Source organism: Echinops telfairi, unplaced genomic scaffold, assembly GCF_000313985.2.
Source record: "Echinops telfairi isolate 266 unplaced genomic scaffold, ASM31398v2 ScPeMD7_2010;HRSCAF=2546, whole genome shotgun sequence".
In the NCBI taxonomy this organism is placed as follows: Eukaryota; Metazoa; Chordata; class Mammalia; order Afrosoricida; family Tenrecidae; genus Echinops; species Echinops telfairi.
In genome coordinates this window covers 24,290,803-24,313,078 of record NW_022105908.1, presented here as the reverse complement: position 1 = coordinate 24,313,078, position 22,276 = coordinate 24,290,803, and the positions used below count along the sequence as shown (strand labels likewise).

At 58.4% G+C, this 22,276-nt stretch overlaps 1 protein-coding gene across 1 annotated transcript in view; it reads right to left on the bottom strand.

Moving 5' to 3' along the window:
• Positions 1–22,276, bottom strand: part of ATP2A3 (ATPase sarcoplasmic/endoplasmic reticulum Ca2+ transporting 3) — a 33,576-nt gene that overhangs the window by 10,952 nt on the left and 348 nt on the right. Inside the window, exons 2-14 of the mRNA XM_045293334.1 lie at positions 12,210–12,227; positions 11,991–12,073; positions 9,687–9,791; positions 9,429–9,567; positions 9,128–9,208; positions 8,965–9,050; positions 6,835–7,299; positions 5,090–5,178; positions 4,880–4,982; positions 3,826–3,957; positions 3,319–3,444; positions 2,043–2,261; positions 1,601–1,936 (exon numbers count right to left, since the gene is read on the bottom strand). Of these exons, the coding sequence (XP_045149269.1) occupies positions 1,601–1,936; positions 2,043–2,261; positions 3,319–3,444; positions 3,826–3,957; positions 4,880–4,982; positions 5,090–5,178; positions 6,835–7,299; positions 8,965–9,050; positions 9,128–9,208; positions 9,429–9,567; positions 9,687–9,791; positions 11,991–12,073; positions 12,210–12,227 (1,982 nt within the window). The remainder of the gene's footprint in view (positions 1–1,600; positions 1,937–2,042; positions 2,262–3,318; positions 3,445–3,825; positions 3,958–4,879; positions 4,983–5,089; positions 5,179–6,834; positions 7,300–8,964; positions 9,051–9,127; positions 9,209–9,428; positions 9,568–9,686; positions 9,792–11,990; positions 12,074–12,209; positions 12,228–22,276) is intronic.

Below are 22,276 nucleotides of genomic sequence, written 5' to 3'. Positions count from 1 at the left end.
TATAAATCCTATTTCAACTTTCTCGGCTTTTGAAAGTATTTACAAATTAAAAGTTTAAAAGAAATGCTTTTTAAACATTTTACTGGGGGCTCGTACAACTCGTATCACAATCCATCCATCCGTTGTGTCAAGCACATTTGTACCTTTGTTGCCACCCCCATTCTCAAAACATTTGCTTTCCACTTGAGCCGTTGGTATCAGCCCTTCTTTGTAAGTTTAAAATTTTTACGTGGAAAACAAAACCCAAACTCATTGCCACTGAGTCGATGCCAACTCACAGTGACTCTGCAGGGCAGGGTGGGACTGCCCTGGGAGCTTCTGAGAGCGGAGCTGTTTGTGGCAGCAGATGGCAAACTGGTGGATTCACACTGCTGCTCTCGTGGTTAGCAGCGCAGCGCGTACCCAGGATGCCACCAGGGCTCTAAGAACGGGACTTAGGCTCCAGGTTAAAAAAGAAAAAGAATTGTGAGCAGGGTGGAGGTCAAGTTAGGGGCCAAGTCATAAGGACGCTGTGGTCAGGACTGGAACTGCAGTCAAAGGCAAGAGCAAAGCTGGGGTCAGAACAAAGTACTGGGGTGGGCGGGGGTGGGGTGGTGGTGGGGCGGTCTAGATCCAGGCACAAACCCATGTCAGAGTTGAGCTCGACGTAAAGAATCAAACTAAGACGGCAGGGGCTAAGGTCAAGAGCAGGGAACAAAGTTTGTGTAGAGGTCAGAGAAAAAGCCATGAAGTCTGGTCCTACTGTGGCCAAACCAAGCAGGACGCCCAGCTCTGGCTTCCGGTCAGAGTGAAGTTCAAGGTAAAGGACTAGGTCTGATTGCAGGGGGTGGGCTGAGGGGGTGTCAAGTTGATGATCAGGCGTGAGGTAAAGGTCAAGCGTCCAATCGGGATTAAAGACCAGGATGGAAAAAACCAGATCGAACAAAACCTGGGTCCAAACCATCTAACGGTGAATGAATAAAAGACCTGCCCACATTCCCAACTACACGGGTAAACCTCACACAAGCAAAAGCAGCCTGATACAAAAGAGCATGTGTTCCCCGATTCCATTCATACAGCAGCCAAGGGCGAACAAGACCAAACAGTGCTTACTTCTGGTGAGAGAGGACCAGGGAAGAGGCACCAGGGAGCTATGGGCTGTGAGTGATGGCCTCTGTGTATTATTATAAGGCGTGTGTGTGTGTGTGTGTGTGTGTGTGATCAAAAGCTCATCCAATAGCACCTTTAAGATCTGTACCTTTCGCTGTATGCCGATTCTTCATGAAGAAGAAGCGCTAAACACCAGCGCGCACATGCTGACCTCTCACGAAGGAGGCCTGCCCCTTACTCTGAAATGCTCTTCTCCAAGAGAGGAGTTAACGAGGGAGCGGTGGGGGATGGGAACGCACCAGAGCAAACAGCTCAGAGATGCCCGGTGCCCCAGGGTGCGCCGAGCCACCTTTTCCATTTCTCGGTACGTTTCAACATGTTTACAGTAGAGTTGTTGGGGAAAAATAAGAGCAGGGAAGAAGGGCAGGTGCTTTCTCTGAGCCCCTAGGGATGTGCCCGCTGCCCTCTGTGCCTCCCACTGCCCAGCCCTGCTCCCGTTCTGGGGCCGCACCATGGCGGTGATCTCGTTGAACGACTGCAGGTTCTCCACGATGCGGGACTTATGGGCGGGCTCCACGCGTGCAAAGCAGCGGGCCGTCTGGCAGGCCTGGCGCTGCTGCTCGGGGCTGAGGTCGTCAAACTCCCGGCCTGTGTACGCCTTGCCCACCACGTTCTCTGTGTGCCCGAAGATGCCAAGCCGGCGGCAGATGGCCACGGCAGTGCCTTTGTTGTCCCCTGTGATCATGATGACGCGGATGCCCGCCTGGTGGCAACGGGCGATGCAGGCCGCCACCTCGGGCCGCGGAGGATCCAGCATGCCCACACAGCCCACGAAAGTCAGGTCCGTCTGCAGGGAGGGGGGCAGATGCCAGCTGGGCCCAAGCCCATCCAACCCCACTATCTGCCCAGCCGCTGCCGGGGGAACACCCCCCACACCAGCCCCCAGCACCCACCTCGTACTGCCCAAACTTGCTGCTGTCATCCAGCTGCATGTTCTCCTTCCGAGGGGGTGAGTCCCTGGTGGCCAGTGCCAGGCAGCGCAGCGTGTCCGAGCCCGAGCCCCAGTCCCGGATCTTTGCCAGGATCTGCTCCCTGGAGGCAGCGTTCAGGGCTGTGGTGCGGCTCCCCACTCGGACTGAGCTGCAGCGCTCAATCACGCTCTCTGGAGCCCCCTGCGGAGCAGGAGCAAGAAGGGGTGGCAATTCTGCCGGTCACAATGGCCCCCGGCATCCTGTGCCACCCAGGAAATGGAAGCCCTTCCGACGGTACACCCGGCCAGGCCCGGTCCGGAGTCCACAGTGAGAAGCAGGAAGCAGCAAAGGCCCCGATGAGAAATCCCCCAGGGCAGGGGCGGTAAGGAGGGCATGAGCACCCACCAGGGGCACCCTCCTGCAATGTCTGCTGAGAGGGCCTGCTACAGCATTTGCGGGTGGGGGTGTAGGTGATCCCGGCACCCTCCTGAAGCCCTGTCCCTCTGCCAGCGGGGGCTACTAGGACTCCAGCTCAGTGGCTCCTCACAGCAGGGAGGCAGGCTGAGCTCTGCCTGGGGACCACCTGCAGAAAGGGTGGCGGGGGTGACTTGGGGGTGACGGACTCCTTGGAGCTTTGGAGTCCCACCTTGGGCCTCCCCCGCTGTCCCGTGGCCTCTGACAATGTGAGCAACAGCTTCTCCTTCTGCCAGAAGGTGGCCCGGCCATTAGCTTTATGAGCAGTCCAATCACCAAAGCCAGTGTCCTTTCATTCCAAAGGGTTGAAGCCGCAACTGTGAGTGCACTTAGGCTGTGGTTTCTACCCCGAGTTTGGGAGCAATGACAGGAGGGACAGGGCATGAAGGTCTGAGTGGGAGCTGGTCCTTCCTTCCTGGGACTCAAGTGGCCCATACCCAAAGCACCTGATGGGGACCCACTGCCTCAATGCCACTGCTGCAGCCTGACCCACTGTTCAGATGGGGAGGGCAGGACCAGGGAGGCGCAGGGATGACCCCGGTCCTGTGCCGAGGCCTTGCCTTGCAGCCTCAACTACGGCCATGCCTTCGGGCCCCTGGCCTTCCTGCCATCTACACCAGACCTGGCTCCTGCTCCCCCTTCTCCACCGCAGGCTGCCCACCCTCATTCTGCCCGGGCAATGGGTCTCCCGCAGCTGCAGCCTCTGGGAACTCAGGGGCCTAGCGACCAGGTCCCTAGAGCCAGGATGTGCAGGGTCACCAGGCCAGCCAACGAAGGCCCCCACCTTCACGAACATCTTGGTGCCCTGGGCTGCCGAGCCAGGGCGGGTGGGTGTGCAGTACACGGACATGGACTTCCGGTCCCGGGAGAACTCCAGGGTGAACTCCTTCCGCATCAGCTGCTTGATGACCTGCAAGGCCAGGGCAGGCCAGGGCATGAGGGGCCCAGGTAGCACCACTGCCCAGCACAGTAATGTCTATTCTCTCTGGCTGTGGCATTCAAAGCCTATCTGGCCTGAGAGATGCTGAGAAGTTACTATTTCAAAACCATGCTGGGTACATTCTACCCCAAGCCCCTGCCCAGACAGGGCCTTTCCCCCTTTATTCTCCCTATTCAACTAACCCTCACTGCCACTGAGCTGATGCCAACCCACAGCAAGCCTGCAGGACGGGGTAGAACTAACTGTCCCTGTGGGTTTCCGAGACTCCCGAGCTGAGTCTTACTAGAGTCTGAAATCCTTTCGCTTCTCCAGATGGCCCAGGCACGTAGCTTGAGTCTAGCACCAACTCACCGTGTTGCAGGCACCAGCTCGCTCCACCCGGGACAGGGCCTGCAGGTCCATGTCAAACACATTCATCTTCTCCACCAGGCAAGTCAGGGCTGTCTCTGTGGCCTCTCCCACCTTCTCATAGATACCCTTGGCCTGGTGGGACCCAGGGAACAGGGAGTGAGGGCAGGGCCAGTTACAGGTAACTTCCTCTGTATCAAGGCTGGTGGGCCCTTCCAAGGGCGGCTGGCCTGGGCCTGGGCACCGACAGATGCAGCCACCTTTCCTGTCCAAAGCTCCTCACAACCCTCTCCACCTCTCTCCACACCTTTCCATGGTTCATTCCCAGCTCCTCTGTCCAGGTCCAAAGCCTGCCGTCTGGCCCCTGACCCTCGACTCCAACCACCTCTCCCTGGGGCCTCCTTTAGGTGCTCACAGTGACCAGCACTGGGCTCCAAACTCACATGTCCAATTGCTGCCTGACAGGCTGCAGTCCTGGGGGGCCCCTTAGGTTACCTCCTCTACACCCTGTGTTGGTCAATCCAGGGACAGTGCCACCTAGGGCGGCAGCCAGGAACAACCCTGACCTCTCTTCACTTGGTCCTGGTTTCCAGCCAGCGCCACCTGCCTCACCCTTGTCAGCCCCACAGGGGGCAGGCTTGTTTTGTCCTTTCTCAATGCAAATCTGCCCACCCCCTGCCCCAGATGGAAGCCCCTCTAAGGCTTGGTGTGCAACTGTCTTGGCTTGAGAGCCTCACCCCCTCCTGTAAGCCAACACCCACCCGCAGCCACCCATGATGGGCAATTCATTTCTAAATCACTACCGGCTGTTACTGTTTCCATACCTGGGCCGTTTCTGGGCCATGCCTTACATCCCAGACATCCTCCCTCTTCCCAACCTGGCACATTTCTCCCCCAGGGGTCCCTGAGCCTTCAGATCAGAGGAAGCGGGAGGGGTGCAAGGGCTGGCCACGCCCCTAGGGCCAATCGCGGGAACTGTGCGAGCGGCTCAGGGCGAAGGGTGTGTCCGGGGCTGGGCGCTCCGACCCAGGGAGGCGGTGGCAGGGCGGGGCCCCACCTCATTGTAGTCCAGCGCCGAGTCGTTGCACAGGGCGCAGATGGTCGCCAGCTCCACGAGCCCGTCAAACTGCCCGCAGCGCACCAGCCTCTCGCCCTGCCGCCTGCGAGAGCCGGGGGTCAGTAGGGCGGGCCTGAGCCCCCCCCCTCCCCCCCCCCCCGCCGCAAGACCCCGCCCACCTAAAGCCCCGCCCCTTGAACCGGCACTCACACTTCGCCCTCGGGCGCGTACGTGGTCCCGGAGATTGTGAACTCGTGCAAACGGCAGGAGTTGGCTTCAGCCTCGGCCACCACGAACATCTGGGAAGCCAAGGGGCTCGTTCAGGGCGAGCGGCGTGTCCTCTCTCTTCGGCGCTGCCAGTCTGGGCGCCAGACGGGCATGGGGCTGGGGGGCGGGGGGCTATAGGGTTTTCCTAAGAGCCTCGGGCGCCGCCCTCACCCTCAGGGACAGTCCCGATTTTTGGAAAGAATGCACGACAAGCTAGGGTATACGGTTTTCGGCTGCCACGTGGCTATTTCTCCAGGAGATGAGTTTTATCAATGGTGTCCCGCTTTACCAATGTTAAGATCCGGTCACCTTAGGTGCCCTGCGGCAGCTGCCAGCTGCTGGAACCCTGAGCTGGGGCAGGAATCCTGATCGTGGCACCTGACCTGTTTCTCCTCTGGGGTATCGGTGGGATCTGAGTCCAGCTGCTCCTACTTTCCCTACCCTGGAAGCCCACACCCCCCACTCTTAAGAGTCACTAGCCAGTGTCCCCAGGGAGTCAGCTCCTGCTGGGTGACCAGGGGCAGGGGCTCCCTGGACTCTGGCTGTCCTGGGAACTAGCCAAGTCAATGGTTAGTCCAGCATCCAGTAGGGGCTCAGTGTGTCCCCTTCTGGGCCCCCTCTTCCCTGCTCCCCAGCAAGTGCAGCCCTTGAAAAGGGTGTTTCTCAGCAAGCATGGCCCACCCCCCTAACTTCCCCACATTGTGCTTTACAAGTCTTTTACTTGAGCCACGGGAGGGGCACTTTGTTCAGTTAAAGCCCAAGGAGGGCAGTGGTTTACATGTTGGGCTGCTAGTGGCAGGGCTAGCAGTTCAAACCCACCAGCGGCTCCCGCAGGAGATAGACGAGGCTGTTCCTGTAACAGCTAGTCTTGGAAACCCACCGGGGCAGCTCTCCTCTGTCCTACTGGGTCGCTCTGAGTCGGGGTGACTCAATGACAGTGGTCTGGTTCTTAGGGCATTGAGCAGAGCTTTAGGTCAAAGGCAGTGACAGCTGGGCAGTAAAGCTTGCTGGCACCCCTTCCGGGCAGCAACCTCCAACAGGCTCCTATAAAACCTTAAGGTTTCAGAATCCAGAGCCTAGGCTTCCAAGGTCACTTCTCAGGTCACCCAGCGGGCAGACTGGGAGCAGTGGTAGAAGAGACATGGGGAGCGGGACCCTGGGAAGCCTGCAACCTTCACCATTACCACATCTACCTCTAGGTTGGGCCGGGAGGGGCCCTCTGCCCCTTCAGAGCCTCGGCCAGAATCCCCAAACATGTGGGCAGGAAGCCCAGGAAAAAGGATGGAACATCAGGGAATAAATAATTCCTGCCTTGGCCCTTCCAAGTCACTGGAGCCGTCAGATCTGGTGACAGGCAGTGAGTGCAGAGGGCCCCGGTGGAAGCAGGATAGAACCTGGGTCCAGCCCCAGTTAACTGGCCCAGCCCTGGAGGCTGGACTTGACTCTCTCCTGTGTCCTGGGTGGGTTAGCTGGCAGGGCTTGCACACCCAAGCTTCAGACGGGGAAAGTGAGGCTCAAAGATGGGCCGTGACCTAGCCCAGCCATAGGTTCTGAGCCCACGAACACCTGAATCTGCTCCTCCATCCCCTGCCCAAAAGGAAGTACCAGGGGAGCCCAGAGAGGTACCCCCATCTGCCCACTATCACGCTCCGACACCAGGAAGGCCTGAGCTGGCTGCGGCGACTCACCCGGCAGACGGACATCTGGTTGGTGGTCAGCGTGCCGGTTTTGTCGGAGCAGATGACCGAGGTGCAGCCCAGGGTCTCCACGGAGGGCAGGCTCCGCACGATGGCACTTTTGCGTGCCATGCGCCTCGTGCCCAGCGCTAGGCAGGTTGTGATGACGGCCGGGAGGCCCTCGGGGATGGCGGCCACAGCCAGGGCCACGGCAATCTTGAAGTAGTACACAGCACCCCGGAGCCAGGAGCCGCCGTGGGCGGGGTCGGCAAAGTGGCCGATGTTGATGACCCACACCGCAACGCAGATCACGGAGATGGCTCGGGACAGCTGCTGCCCGAACTCATCCAGCTTGCGCTGCAGCGGTGTCCGCTCCGGCTCCACTGCCGCCATCTGGTTCCGGATCTTGCCCAGCTCGGTGCACAAGCCCGTGGCCACGACCACACCCAGCGCCTTGCCAGAAGCAATGTTGGTGCCCTGGCGGAGCGAGAGAGACAAGGGCCAAGGGGCTGACACCTTGGCCAGAGCCCCTGCTCCTCCGGGCCACTGGCGGTGGGCTCGTACCCTTCAGCTTGGCTTCCGTCTTCTTCCCATCCCTACGGCTCCCAGTCCCCTGCAGCTCTGTATTGAGGGAGCCATCGCCCACTCCCTCGTGACCCGGTCAGCGCCGGGAGGCCAGGGCTCTGGCGGTTGCCGTGTCCTCAGTGCCTGACACAGAGACGACCCCTGGCCACGAAGGACCTGACCAGCACAGCAAGTCCCATCGAAATGACACTTGTCACAACCACGTCCACAAAGGCGTGCGCAGCGGGCCGGGATCCTTCCTCAGCCGTCCATAAATATTTACCGAAGGAAGGCTCCAGAAAACCTGAGTCCCGCAGCTCCGGTTCCACGGCCCTCATGCAATCCCCGAGTCCTGGTGGAAGGGACGGCCAGCCTTGGGCCTCAGTGTCCCCTTCTACGCAATGGTCCCACAGAGGACCCCATTGCTCCCGGGAGGCCACTCACACAGCGGCCCTCCCTGGCCTGGCTGTGCTGTGCAGGTGGTGGCTGGAAGGGCTGTGCTGACGGCAGCTCCAGCTTTCTCCTTCTGCCCTAAGCAACACACTCCACCCTGGGGTCCCTGCCAGCCCCTGCGCCAAGCTACCCTCCTTAGAAGGCTTTTAAAGGGCAGCTGCTGACACCGGCCATGTCCCCTTGAAGCCTCCCTCCCCACTCTAAAACGGTCTTCCTGTCTGCGAAGCGGTTCCCGCCATTCTTCACCACTTTTTGCAAGCCCCTCCCTCCCTAGAGGACTTTCTGTCCAGCGATTGCAGGCTAGCACTTCCCCTTTCCTGATCAGAGCAGGACAGTCTAGTAGGGAAGAGGAGAAACCTCGGAGCGCACCCAAGTTCAACTCCCATCTTTGCCACTACTGCTGGTGTAACTTTGAGCGCCTTACTTAACCTCTCTGGGCCTACCAGAAAAAACAAGAGGTAAGCCCTGAAAAATTAGTATACAAACATAAAGGGCTTAGAATAGTACCAGCCAACCCCCCCACCCCCCAGTGAACACTGGCTATGGTTACACACTGGGCTGCTAACCACAAGGTCAGCAGTTCAAAATCACCAGCCTGTCCATGAGAGAAAGATGAGGCTGTGTACTCCCATAAAGTCTTCCAGTCTCAGAAACCCACAAAGGCAGCCCCACCCTGTCCTGCGGAGTCTCTGTGAGTCAGCATCGGCTGGATAGCAGGGAGTTGTGTTCTGGTTTGGGTTTTTGATTCGAACACATCTGTGTACGTTGTCAATAACTGGTGGGGCTCTTCGTCCCGTGGAATCACCATGACATGATTGCTGTAACTTGTCTAACAGTCTGACACAGAGTCCCCGTACCATACAATTCAATGGTCTGTGCTTAGTTGAGTCGTGCAAGGATATGCACAACCAATTTCAGAACATTTCTCTCGTCCTTCTTGTACTCATTATGCTGAGCTCCCAATTCCCCTGCAACCTCCCCTGCCGTAAGCCTACGCCGCTCTTAATCCAATGACTCTCCCTACAGATGTACCTATCTTCATGATGTTGTACGATGAGCCTTCATGAGAGTGTAGCTGTTGTGAGTATTGTCCAGACAGGCTCCCAGGGGTTGTGTCCGACTTACAGAAAAGAGCATGTTCTTCTTGTCCTGGTTCACGGCTCTGGGGTCTGAGATAGCATCTGTGTGCTTGGTCACGGACACGGATTCACCTGGGTGTGGAATGAGAATGAGGAATGTCCTGGGGCCCTGGCTCAGCCCCCCCACCTGGCCGGGCCTCCCAGCTCACCGGTCAGGATGGACTGGTCCACTCGCAGCGTGGTGGACTTGATCTCGACGAGGCGGAGGTCAGCAGGTACCTTGTCCCCCACTGAGGAGGAATGAAGGCCTGGCTGAGTGTGGGGCTGCGGGTCACCCCCGTCGCTGAAAGCCAGGAGGCCCCAGTGTGACCTGTTGGCTGGTCCTGCCCTTCTGGCCCTGAGTCCCCGTTTGTACAGCGGGGGATGAGGGTGGGGGATCTGACAATTACCCTCTCAACACCGAGCTAGCAAAGGGGGGTGGGCAGTAAAAAGGGGATGCCCCCAGCGCACCCGCCACTTCCACAATGTCCCCGGGGACCATGTCCCTGGCCCGGATCCTCTGCACGCCCTTGCGGTCGGAGCGAAGCACCTTGCCCATCTCAGGCTCGTACTCCTTCAGGGCCTCGATGGCACTCTCAGCATTGCGCTCCTGCAGGGACAAGGCGAGCTGGTGACACCCCGGGATGCAGAGAGACCCGCAGGGATCCCTGAAAGGGCGGAGGTCACACCTAGCAGGGCCCCTTGGCCCGGCACCCCTGTGCCACCCACCTGCCACACGCCGACGATGGCGTTGGCCACGAGGATCAGCATGATGACCAGGGGCTCCACGAAGGCTGTCACAGTCTCCTCGCCCTCCTCAAACCAGGCCAGGACCTGCCGGGACCAGAGCTGGTGAATGCCGTGAGTGGCACCCGGCAGCCTTCACCTCTGCGTCTCCTGCTGGCGTCCCTGCTGGGGAGCAGACCCCCTGGGCACCGTGGGCAGCGACCGAGAAAGCCTTGACTTAGAAGACACTGAACTCCCTCAGGCAGTGACCGGGCCACTCAGCCAATCTTCAGGGACATGGAGGCAGTTACAGCTACCAGCTGGAGACCCAACATCTGCCTAGAAGCACGGTGGGGTCCCAGACTAGCCAGCACGGGGGAAGTGGCTAGAAGTGGAATTCTATCTATCTGTCCAGCATGGACCCACTGGGTCTGGGGCTCAGAGAGGGGCCTGTGTTTGAACAAGCCCGGGTGATTCTGTGCCAAAGGAGCCTTGTCCCAGACCTACAGCCCAGGGGCTGAGTTGGGAGGCAGGAGGCCAGCTCAAATCCTAGTTCCACTGGTGGCCCTAGGGCATATTTGTCACTCCCACCACACAGCTCCGTTAAGGGCTCAGGGCACTCCCTCAGGTCCGTTGTTTTAGGCTTCAGTGTGGACAAACGTTTCCTCTAAGGTCCCACGAGGCCACTGGACAAGAGGGCCAAACACAGCTGGCTGGGCCCCTGCTGGCTGAAGAGTAGAGCCCTTGTCCAGGGGTCCCACTGACCCACACTTGGCCATCAAGATGAGGTCTCTCCAGGTCTTGCTGGGGGTGGAGCCAGGAGCCAGAACCATGCCCACTCTCAGGGCAGCCTGGAAAAGACCACGACAGCCTCCTCCTTCCCTGGAAACCAGGGGTCCCGAAGGGGTCTGCATGGGGCAAGGGGTGACAAGGGAAGCGGCAGTGCAGAGAAGGCCGCACACGCAGCCAATAAGGGACGTGACCAGTCCACACGGAAGAAACACACCAACCTGTGTGATCCAAGGGCTGTAAACAATAAAACCCAAGTCTGAAGGAGACACCGGGATCAAAGCTTAAATTATGAATGCCTGGTGGGCTCCACTGAGGCCCTAGAGGACGGTGGAACCCTGAAGTCCACCTGCAGGGTCCCTACCCAGATGAAGCCTCTGGTGAATGCCCTCCGAACATAGCCCGGGTATGCGAACAGCTTTGGCACGAGAAAGAGACCGTCGTAACGTCCTTGATGACAGTGTGAGGCTAAAATGTAATCCATTATCACTTGATCTCCCTTCGACTCCTTTGAAAGTCCTTACAGCGTTAATATGTTCTGCTCTTCAATTGAGGTGTTTCTATTTTTGTATAGTTGTTCTTTTTTTTAATAAAACAATTATTGGGGCTCGTACAACTCTTACCACAATCCATACATGCATCCATGGTATCAAGCACGTTTGTACATATGTTGCCATCATCCTTCTCAAGACATTTTCTTTCTACTTGAGCCCTTGGTATCACCTCCTCATTTCCCCCCTCCCTCACGAACCGTTGATAATTTATAAATTGGTATTAGTTTGTCTAGCCGTTCCTGTGTTTGTTTGTTCGTTTGCTTCCTGCTTGCGTTGTATGCTTTTCTGAAATGGAATCCAGGAGAGAGAGGTAGCCCGATGGAGACAGGCCCTGGGGGCCTGGCAGGGAGGGTGGGGGGAACGGGGAGCTATGAACGACGAGGACGAGGAAAAAATCTCTGAAACGGACTGTGGTGATGACTGCACCCCTCTTTTTAATAGGACCGGGCCATAAAGTTCTATGCCACGCGACGTGTACTCCCATCAAACCATGTTCATAAAGAGAGAGTCAAGGCCTGGGAGCACATCTGAGGGGCAGGGGGGGCTGTGCACGGTTCTGAACGGGACATGCTTTCGTCTCGGGGGCATCTGGATGACTGGAGGCAGCCTTGACTGTGACACGCATCTGGGGAGGGAGATCAGGGAGACTGCTCATCATTCTCCACCGCACAAGGCAGCACCCACAGCCAAGGATTTATCAGTCCGGAAAGTGCGGAGACTGAGACCCTGGAGTGGTGCCCCACCTGTGCTTCTGGACGCAAGGGAGAAGCCCCTGGTGGAAGATGGGCTGGCGGGCTGGGTGGGAGCCAGGAGGTGAGGGAGCTGAGCTCAGGCTGAGCAGTGCAGGGGCTGGCCAGGGTCAGGGGACAGCGGGGAGGGCAGCCTTGTGCCCCCCAGCACAGCTGGGGCCTCGCTCTCCCTCCCAGCTGCGGGTTCCAGGCCACGGCGGGGCGGGGCTACTTACAAAGGAGACCAGGGCAGCCAACAGCAAGATGCGCACCAGGAGGTCCTCAAACTGCTCTAGCACCAACTCCCATAGGGATTTCCCTGGGAACGGGAGCACGGAGTGAGGTCCAGCCCGGTCGCCTGGCCCTCCCATTCCCAGAGCAGCTGGTCACCTCCCGCTCTGTAGTCGGAACCCTTAAGGCGGGGCCCAAGGGGGTCTCTCAGCCCCGAGCCTCACCTTCCTCAGTTGGGAGCTCTGCAGGATCCAGGTCGCCACAGGAGCCGTAAGGAGACAAAGCAGGATTGTAGGTTACATGGGGGTGGGGGTGGGGGGGCTTGGAGATGTCTGTACAGTGCCTCCCCACTGTATCCACCCGGACCCCCAGATGGTCTAGACCAGCGGTTCTCAACCTGTGGCCACGACCCCTTTGGGGGTCGAGTGACCCTTTCACAGGGGTTACCTGATTCATAACAGTAGCAAAATGCGAGTGATAAAGTAGCACCAAAAATAATGTTATGGTTGGGGGGTCACCACCACGTGAGGAGCTGTAAGAAAGGGTCACGGTGTTAGGAAGGTTAAGAACCACTGGTCTAGACATGGCCTCTCTGGGGGTCACGTGGCCTCAGAACAGTTGGTTCCAGCCCAGATGCTTACAGCCCTGGACCCCACCCGCAACCCCACCCTGAGGGAAGGAGGTCCAGTGTGGCCTGGCTCATGTGGGGGACAAAACCAGAGTTAGGAGGGGCCTTCTGGACATCCCCCCCTCCAGGAGTGGCTTTGTCCCATGTCACAGAGGACAAACTGAGACCCAGGGGAGGGAGGAGTTCGCTCAGCTCCCCTGCCCCTCTACTGATGGCCACTCTTCCCCACCCCCCACTGCAAAGTGGCCCCTCCCTCTGAGAGCAACTCCTGGGGGTAGGGGGTGAGAGCAGTTAGCACCTTCAGCTGTTAACCAAAAGGCTAGGGGCTGTAGTCCACCCGGAGGTCCACCCAGAGGCACCGCAGAAGAAAAGCCTGATGACCAACTTCCGAAAAACCAGCCACTACTGAAAACACTGTAGAGCGCAATCACACACACACACACACACACACACACACACACACACACACACACTCACTCACTCACTCACTCACTCACTCAACCCAGTCTCTGCCCACGGGGCCTCTGACATGCTGGGACCACCCTCTGAGCCTCACCCCACCTGGGGGTCTTTCCCGGAACAAGCCCCCAGCAGTCAGCACCCACTACCAGGAGGACCACAGGTACATCCCTGGGGGCTGGGCTCCAGCTTGACCCTCCTAAGGTAAGGTGACCAGATTTTAACACTGGTAAAGCGGGACACCATTGATAAAACTCATATCCTGGTGAAAGAGCCACATGACAGCCGAAAACCGTCTACCCTAGCTTGTCGTGCATTCTTTCCAAAAATCGGGACGTTTTTAAAACGCTGTGGGACGCAGGAAACAGTGTTAAAAATCGGGACGTCTGGTCACCTTATCCTAAGGCCTCCTCTCCAGTCAAGATCAGTGATGACTCCCGAGACCCCCCAGCCCAGTCCTCCAGAACCTCCTGAACGTAGAACACCAACAGGACCTGCCAGCACTTCCCGTGCCGGGTTTTTAACCTTGAGGTTTGCTGAAGCCCCTTTTGCACCACGCTGGCTGGTACTCTTTCGGGGACCTGAGGTCTTTGAATCATCCTAACATCGTAAAGGTCAGAGGGGCTGGAGGCAGGACCTTGTTTCATTGATGCAAGAGGGAGGTCCAGAAGAGAGAACTGGCTTGAATGAGGTCATATCTCAAGTCTTTGTGGGGCAGAGATGGGGGGGCAGGCTCCCTGTGCCCCTGCTCAGGCCTCTCTGAAGACCCCGCCCACGCTAAAGGCTAACTGGGCCCCACTTTCTCTTGCCTGTGACCACTCCCAAGGGCTAAAAGCATCAGCATCAACTACGAGCTTGTGGGAGACACAGGACCCAAAGTCCCCTCAGGTTGGTCTTTGCATCTGTCCACCTGTTTGGGGCTCATGTGCCCACATGTGGTTGTTTTTATTGCCCATGGGAGCCTTCGCCCCAGACCACCTGTTTGGAATGTCTGGGGTCTGCACCTGGCAGCTGAGGCATCTCGAAGTCCACTGGGCCGCAGGAATCCAGGAGGGAAACATCTAACCTAAAAATACACTTTCTAACATTTTCTCCAAAGCCCTATTTTAGGCAGCGGCTGACATTTTCCGTGGAAAATGTAATCTCTAGTGTCCTGCGTTGAGATTAAAATCAAACAGACTTTTTCCTTCTGATCTATTTAGCTGAAGCGGACAGGAAAGGTGGGGGGAGGGGCCAGCCTGGTTTCTGAGCCAATCCGCCCACGGAGTAGGGTCCTCCTGAGGTCCTATCAGCCATGCCCCAGCCTCTGCACCAAGTGGTGCCAACCTCCTGACACACATCTGCCTGCTTCTGCCGGGCTCTACCCAGAAGACTCCCAAACCCCTCAGTGTGGAGGGTATCTTCATGGTCCCTGACCAAAGGGGCAGTTCATGTATGAGTCTCACCAGAATCCCTCTTGCTGCCTCCCCCATCAAGCATGTACTCATGGAACCACATTCCTCAGGGCACTTGGTCTGGACAGAGTTGAGGTCAGCTAGCCACTGAGGCCAACCCAGAGCCCCACAGATCCTGGTGTAAAGCACACAGCACAACTCTGGCGCTGCCCAAACAGCCGGCTGCCCGGGAGGGCTGCAGGCACACCGTTCAGCCTCCCCAACCCTCTTTTGGAAGAACTGACACCCACACCCACTTTGAAGGTGAGACTGATCATCGTCTGAGTCACATTTACTGAGCACCTACTATGTATGGGGCTGGGAGCCAGGTGGTTCCCCTCATTCTTTCTAGGTAACAACTGGGAGCCAGGTGTACCTAACCGGTGGGATCGGACTCAGCAGACACAGAACGTCAGCAACCAGTGTGAGTGGTGTCCCAGCACTGTGGCGACTTCCCAATGTACACCCCGGGAACCAACCCACTGCCGTCGAGGCGATTCCAGCTCGTAGCCACCTCATCTAGGGTCTCCTAGGCTGTCAGTCTTCAGGGGAGCAGACAGCCTCATCATTCTCCTGAAGAGCAGCAGATGGGCTTGAACCGACGACTGTGCCATTAGCGGCCTGCGCCGCAGCACCACCACAAGGCTCTCTGATCATTCTCAAACCAGCACGTCAAAAGCAAATGCACTGCCATCGAGTCAATTCCAACTCACAGCGACCCCTACAGGCGGGGGCAGCACTGCCCCTGTGAGCTTCTGGGAAAGCAGCTCCTTCCAGGGCTAGAAAGCCCAGTCTTTCTCCGGACGAGCACCTGGTGGTTTCAAACTCGTGACCTCACTGTGAGCAGCCCGGCACATAACCACTGCACTACCAGGACTCCTAAACCACCCGAGTAGGGGACACAACCCAGACTCCCGTTTTGCAGAAGTCACAACTAAACCGCAGGGAGATGGAGGAATGAACTCGCGGCCACACAGCTGGGAAGTGGCCTGGCGCGGCTTTGTGCTCGGGGAATCTGGCTCTGGACACTGTGCTCCGAGGGTCTAGGCGGCCCCGCTTTCTTTCCCCTGATCCCCGAGGTCCCTATAGTCCAGGGCACCTGAAAAAACGTGGCATTCCCACGTCCTGATTGTTAGCATGCTGTGGCCTGACCCCAACAAGCGGCCCTCCAGCCCGCAAACCAACAACCCAAATCGTCTCCGTTCAGAAAGGTTCTGCGGGGCTCACAGGTGACATCACCAGGCGATGAAGCCAGGGAGACCCTCCACAAGGTGCACTGACACGAGGGCTGTGGTACAGGGCTCGAACAGACCGGCTGGGAGGATGGCACAGGCCGGCAGGGCCTGCCGGATGCTGAAGGTCACCACACATCGGAGCAGACCTGACAGCAGAGCAACAGTGAGGCCCTGCGTGCTGAGGACCGCTCCGCTTCCAGCGTCAACCTCCTGGGGACCCCGGGAGACCAAGTCTCCCCTCCCATCTGGGAGTCCAGGACCCGGCAGAGGGCCCAGACAGCCCCGGAAGCCTCTGGTGCCCTCTTCCTTGCCTGCGTGTAGAAGGCCGTGCTGCTTCCCCTTGAAGTCAAGACATCACCCCTTAAAGTGGCGGCACTGCCAGCCCCATGTCTGCCTGCTCTGGCTCCGCTGCCCCTTCTGTTAACTGAGAAGGCCTGGCCTGCCCACCTCTCGGGGCCATCCTATGGGATCCAGTAAGGAGGGGCTTCTTCCTCCAGATCCCTGGCTTCTTGTCTGGGCCTCTCCCACCACCCTCTGACCTGGGTCACTGTAGCCTGACCGATGCCCGTCAATGCCTTCTGTGGGGCTGGCCCCAAGGAGCCTGGGGGTATGAGCATCATGGGAGTCTGGTTTCGAGAGCTGAAGTTCAAACCCTACTCTGTAGTTCTGTGCCCGTAGGCCAATCTCTAAAACCCCTCCGATCCTCCAATTCTCCATCTGCAAAACGGGGGCGTATGATTATCACGCACCAGGCAGTGGCTGGGAGGGTGCAGTAGCCCGCTCCATCGGAAGCACCAGGAACCACCCACCACACGCAGCGGGCGCACAGCAAGCATCAGCCTTGACCGGCACCCCCAGTGTTCCTGAGTGGCCCTGGGACTGCTCACGGAGGTGTCCTCAGCACCTGGAAGAGCATCCAGCACGTAGTAGGTGATTGGTGAGTATTTATGAGCAGGTACATGGGTCCTGCCTGTCCCGGGCCATAGGCTACCGGTGGATCCCCATGGTCTGCCTGGATGCCCAAATGGAACCTTCCAGAACACTCCTACCTCAGCTGCTCATCTGTCTGCCACTCGGCTCACCTCAGATCTGCCACCGCCTCCCTGCCTTTTGCTAAAGCTGCCCTCTTCCTCCTCAAGCCATGCCTTCTGTCCAGAGTTAGTGGTGGACACCGGGCATTGCAAGTCGATGCTGGAGCTTAGTGACCCCATGGGTTCCCTTCAACCCCCACCGCCGCTGGCCACCCCTGGGGAAGATCTTTGGGCTTCGTCCTGAAGAGCAGCTGGGTGGATAAGAACTACCAACCTTTAGGGTGACAGCGGACCATGTAACTGCTGCATCTCTAGGGCTCCTTCTGCACAGAGTACTAACCAAACCAAACAGCCCAATGCCACCGCGGTTGTTACATCATCTGTCAACTTGTGGAGGGGTGGAGTCTAGCCTGTCAATCAGGTCATAGCCAATGAGGCCTCTGTGTGGGCATGGCCTTCACCTGAGGACTCTGGGAACTTCTGTCTTCCTCTCTGGAGGTGGGACACATACTCTCTGCTTGACAGTCCTGTTGACAAGCCACATGAAGCTACACCGATGGAGCCAGAGCCCTGGGAGTTGGAGGAGCCACGTGGAGGCCCATGCCAGCGTTGAGATGCTTCTACCACCACTGGATCCATAAGACTTTCCACCCACCGGCCTGTGAGCTTCCTGCATTTGGCATCATTGTAATGTGTTGCATGAGTCTGAAGAGTAATTTATAGATTGGTATCAGACATATGGGCTAATATCGGATGTATGGACTTGATCTGGACTGGGCTGGGTTCCTCGTATACAATTACTCTTTTATATAAGCTCGTTCTTACACACATGAGTCTCCCTGCATTTGTTTCTCTAGCTACCCAAGCCAACACAGCCATTCAGCCCATTCCAACTCACAGCAGTCCCTGGGGACAGAACAGAACTTCCCTACATGGCTTCCATAGCTCCGACTCTTCATGAAGCAGACTGCCGTACCTTTTTTCCATGAAGCAACTAGCGGGTCCAAACGGTTCACTTTCGGATAGCAGCCAAGCACATCACCCACTGGGACCCTGAAGTTCCCGGGCCTAGTTCCTCATTGGAATCCCACCCTTCCAGGAAGGGTCACTGAAAAGGGCCCTCCTCTGTGAGCACTCCCAGGCCCCACCCACCCTGTGACCTTCATGTGGTCATCAGACATCAGCGGGAAAGGGAGCCCCTTGCAGGCCGGAGGGATGAGTCATCCTTGGGTCCACATATGGCCTCACGGCAACTGTTGACTCAATTGCCTCAGCGCCAGGGAGGAGCAGGGGGCACAGGGCCAGGGATGCCCCTGGACTGCCCCCAAGCGCCATGCACCACTTGCTAACCTAATCCCGCCTGCCTTGGCTCCTTCCTCCTCCTAGCACTGGAAACTGGTCTTGCAGCTTCTAAATGTCAGCTCCAGGAGGGAGAGGCTCAGCACTGCACTGCACTGCACTGCACCGAGGTCTTCCTCAAAGGTAAATTTACAGAGCAATTACGGAGTCCCCTTGCAAGATCAGGCCAGCACTGCAGCTGGCTGGGAGAGGCCCAGGCTGGGCAGACTCCGCCCAGACCACCTGGTGGCTCTGCCATGTCTCCAGGGCCCACCTAGAGTGGACACCCGGTCCTGCTCTGCAGGGGGCCACTGAGTGGCCTTGCGAAGTGACTCCCTGGCCCACAGATGGCTGACCGAGACTTACCCGGCATGCTAGAGGGGAAGGATTTTCGAGCCTAGGCTGCACTGTGCAGACACCCAGTGCTGCCTCTGGGAGCTCCTGGTGTGGGGGTGAGGGGGTTCAACGGGGGCGGCCTGGTGCTGTTCCTGGGACGCTGGCACTGCCCAGCAAGGGCCAATGGGGGTGGAAACCAGGGTGAACGCTGAGGGACCGTGAACGTCCAAGTCCCTGCAGGCAGCCCCTACTTCCCCTCAGATCTGGGACAGACCAGAGTTGGCTTCACCTCCCACAAGGCCCCCGGGAGATCTCGAGGTCCCATCTCTGCTCAAGGACATGGAGGCCAAGGACAGGCAACTCTTCCGAGGCCACCAAGGCCGGGGACCACTCAGCTTGCCTCATCCTCCCCGCCTGGGTTCATCGGGGCACCCAGAAGGGTTTTCAAAAGCCCACTGCCCCACACGGGCCCCAGGCTGAAAGGAGATAAGGCCACCGCTGTATGCAATCCAAATCCAGACCACCTCTCATCTGCAGCCTCTGGGGCCACCACACCCCAGTCTTCCGGGGGCTACAACTCCTCCCCCAGCTGACCTGGACAGAGAGCACCCTCCGGGACCTCCTGCGGTCTTGCCGGCTCACATCTGACTCTGCACTGAGCACTGAAGGGACACTTAGCAGGACACGGTCCAGCCCTCTTGCCTCCCTGCCTTGGCTCAGGTGGGCAGAGGAGCCGGGCTGCCCACTCACCCACAGACACAAGCAAAACCTGTGAAAAGATGGTCAAGCCTGCCCGTAAACTGAGAAATGCCATAGAGAGCCACCAGGAGCGTATGGGTCCACCCAGCTGTCACAGAGGAAGACGTGACAGCATATGTGGGGGTGGGGGGGCCGAGCGCGAGAGGAGACACAACCTGACCTAGGGCAATTTAGCAACCGCTGTCCAAATTAAGAGTGCACACACCCTTCGCCCCCCGCGATCCCACGCGGAGGAATTTATTATCCTTTACCGATGTCCACAAGTGTGTGAAATGACGCGGGGACCAGGACAACCCTGGCACCCGCGGAGCGTCCCTGAGAAGCCAGGGTGAAGAAATGCTGCAACGTCACACAGGAACCCCCGGCCAGGCAGGAGAAGCAGGCGCGGCGCCGTGGAAAGGCAGGTGCAAAGTGGTGCAGGAGACACTGGGGATCCTGGGAGTGGGGAGCCGGGGACAAGGTGGGGGACCTGGATACCTTTTGTTCCCTTTGACTGTTGGGCTGTGTGCATGCAAATTTTTACCCAGAGTGCATCTGCAAAGTGTACAAGGCTTCAGGATGCCGGCTGCTCTGGGTCAGAAGAGCCCTCTCTGCAATGGACTGGGGACAAAGGGGGTTTGTGGGTACTGGGGTGGGGGAGAGGATTCAGGCTGGCCCATGCCCTGACTGCATTGCTGGCTTAAGCTTCTTCTCCTCCCTCCCCACAGCGACGAGGTTTGTTTGCAGGAGCAAGGCGGGGCCTCCCCCCCCCTTCCCTGCAGAATTTGCAAACTTCAGGAGGTAAGCAAATGACTTCTTCTGCGGTTTCCAGCGCTAACGACTTCACAGGTGCACAGACTACTCTCGGGGCGGGTGAGCACTAGTCCCTGGGGTGTTCCCCTTCCACCTGCAGGCCATACCCCCAGCTTCAGCTTCTGGCCCAGAGCCCCACCCAGTCTCCTTTACCACAAGGAGGGGCGACTCTCAGTGAGCGTGTGACTTCACTGATCATTCACAAGGGGCCCCCTGAGCCACCGAGAGAGGAGGACACCGAGAGGGGCAAAGGTTCCCAATGCCTGTCACCTCCACTCCAGAGGCTGTGCTGGTGGCAACTGCAGGACACCCCAGGTCCCTCTCTCAGGCCAAGGCTGGGTCCTCGAGGCCACAAACAGGAAGGGTCCACTCGCTCTCGCCATCTGGTGATCTCCCCCAACCTGCAATGCCTCCTGGGATCTGAAGAGCCCTCTGGGAAAGCTGAAGTGCAGCTGCCCAGCCAATCCCCAGCTCTGGCCCAGAGCCCCAGAGCCTGTAGAGCCCACGACCTCCCTGTACGGACAAGGCGACTGAGTCTCAGAGGGAGCCGGGATCCCAGACCGGCTCCACCACTCACGAGGCCACTTAACCTTTCAGGGCCTCGGTTACCTGCTCTGTAAAATGGGGAGGACCAGCGACCTGACCTCATAAGGTTATTTGGGAGAAGGGAAAATGAGGTCAGAGGTGGAAAGTGCTCAGAACCGTGCCCGGCACATAAGAAGCGTTCAGTAAACATCAACTTACTGTTACTACTACCCAAGCAAAGGGGAGCCCAGAAATGGCCCCCCAACTTTCTCTCTCATCTCTTAAGGCATGTCCACATCTCTGAGGACCTACCCAGTATGCCAATATCCTCACTCATCACCCCACACAGAGAGCTGCTCTGGTCAGGGTACCCCACGATCCCCAGGCACAGACAAAACAATATGGGGAGGAGGTATGGGGGTTACTAAAGGTCTCCTCTGCCCTACTGCTTCAATGAAGTCATGGGGTTCACTGGGGAGAGGGGTCTGGACCAGGTCACTCAGACAGAATTTGTGTCATTCTGGGGCAAATCAAGGGCTGGGTCTTCAGTTTCCCCTGGGCATCAAGAGCCCCTAGTTGGGGACCGGAGCTGGCACTGAAGTGGCTATGGGCCCCCAGAGCTCCCAGCTCTGCCCCTCACACCCCAGGGAGGCCTCAGGACCTCCTCTCTTGCAGCACCCTCCCTGCCAAGACACTAATGGGGGATATTAAATAATATTTATCTCCCCAGTTCCTCCCACAGCTCAACTAAATATAGCAGCTCATTTTTTCAAAAAGGATTTCTGCTCCAGAAAGATAATATTTACATAAGAGGTGGTTTTCATAAACCAATATGAAACCCAAAGCTCCCTTTCTGACAGACAGCTCCTCGTCATTCTGGAGCCAGCCCTGAGCAATGGGACACCCTGGCCAGAGCACCTTCCCCTGGGCTGGGGGCAGGTGGTCGGGAGAGCCTGCAGGACCAGCTGGCTGGGAACCCGAGAGGGTGGGAGGCTAAGGGACACAGACCCAGGCTGCACTTTGGGAGCGGAGAGGGGCTATCTCTCTGGACCCCCAACACCCTGCCAGGTATGACTGGGTGAGCAGGCCCCACCTGGAAGAGGTACGGAGAAGGGACCCATCTTCCACCTTCACAGGACCACCCAATGGAGCCCAGGCCACATCAGGACAGGACCTGGTGACATTTGTTGTGTCTCCTGGGCAAAAGGAGAACCCCCCACATGGGATTCTCAAGACAGGCCACCCCTCCGATGCTTGGAACCTCCCACACCGCTGCAGGCTGCCCAGAGAAGGGCCTGGTGCCACCCTGAGTCTTCCCCCGGGTGACTCCCAGAGCCTTGAACTTGCCACCCTCAGGGAGTCCAGTGGGTGGGTCGCTTGCCTCAGAGGTTCAAAGCCCCCACCGACCCGACCCGGCCAGCCACATCCGCCTGGGGTAGCAGAAAGAGGAAGACCCAGAGGCGGGGGCACACGGGCCCCCAGCTGACAAGCTGAGCCCTCTCTCGGGGAGACCCTGGGGGCCAGCTGGGGAGCTGAGCCGAAAGTCCCCGGCTGGTTCCTGGTCTCTGCACCTGCACGAGTCGGGCTGGGTTCAGCGCAGTGGGGACCCAGTGCTGACAGCGATGGGGAGGGCGGTGGGAAGGGGGTAGACGGGGACCACAGGAGACTCGCAAGGATCGTGCAGGTCCCCGGGAGCGGGCAGGTCCCAGGCGTCCGGTCTCCCAACCCGGAACCTACCCCCACCCCCGCGCGGGA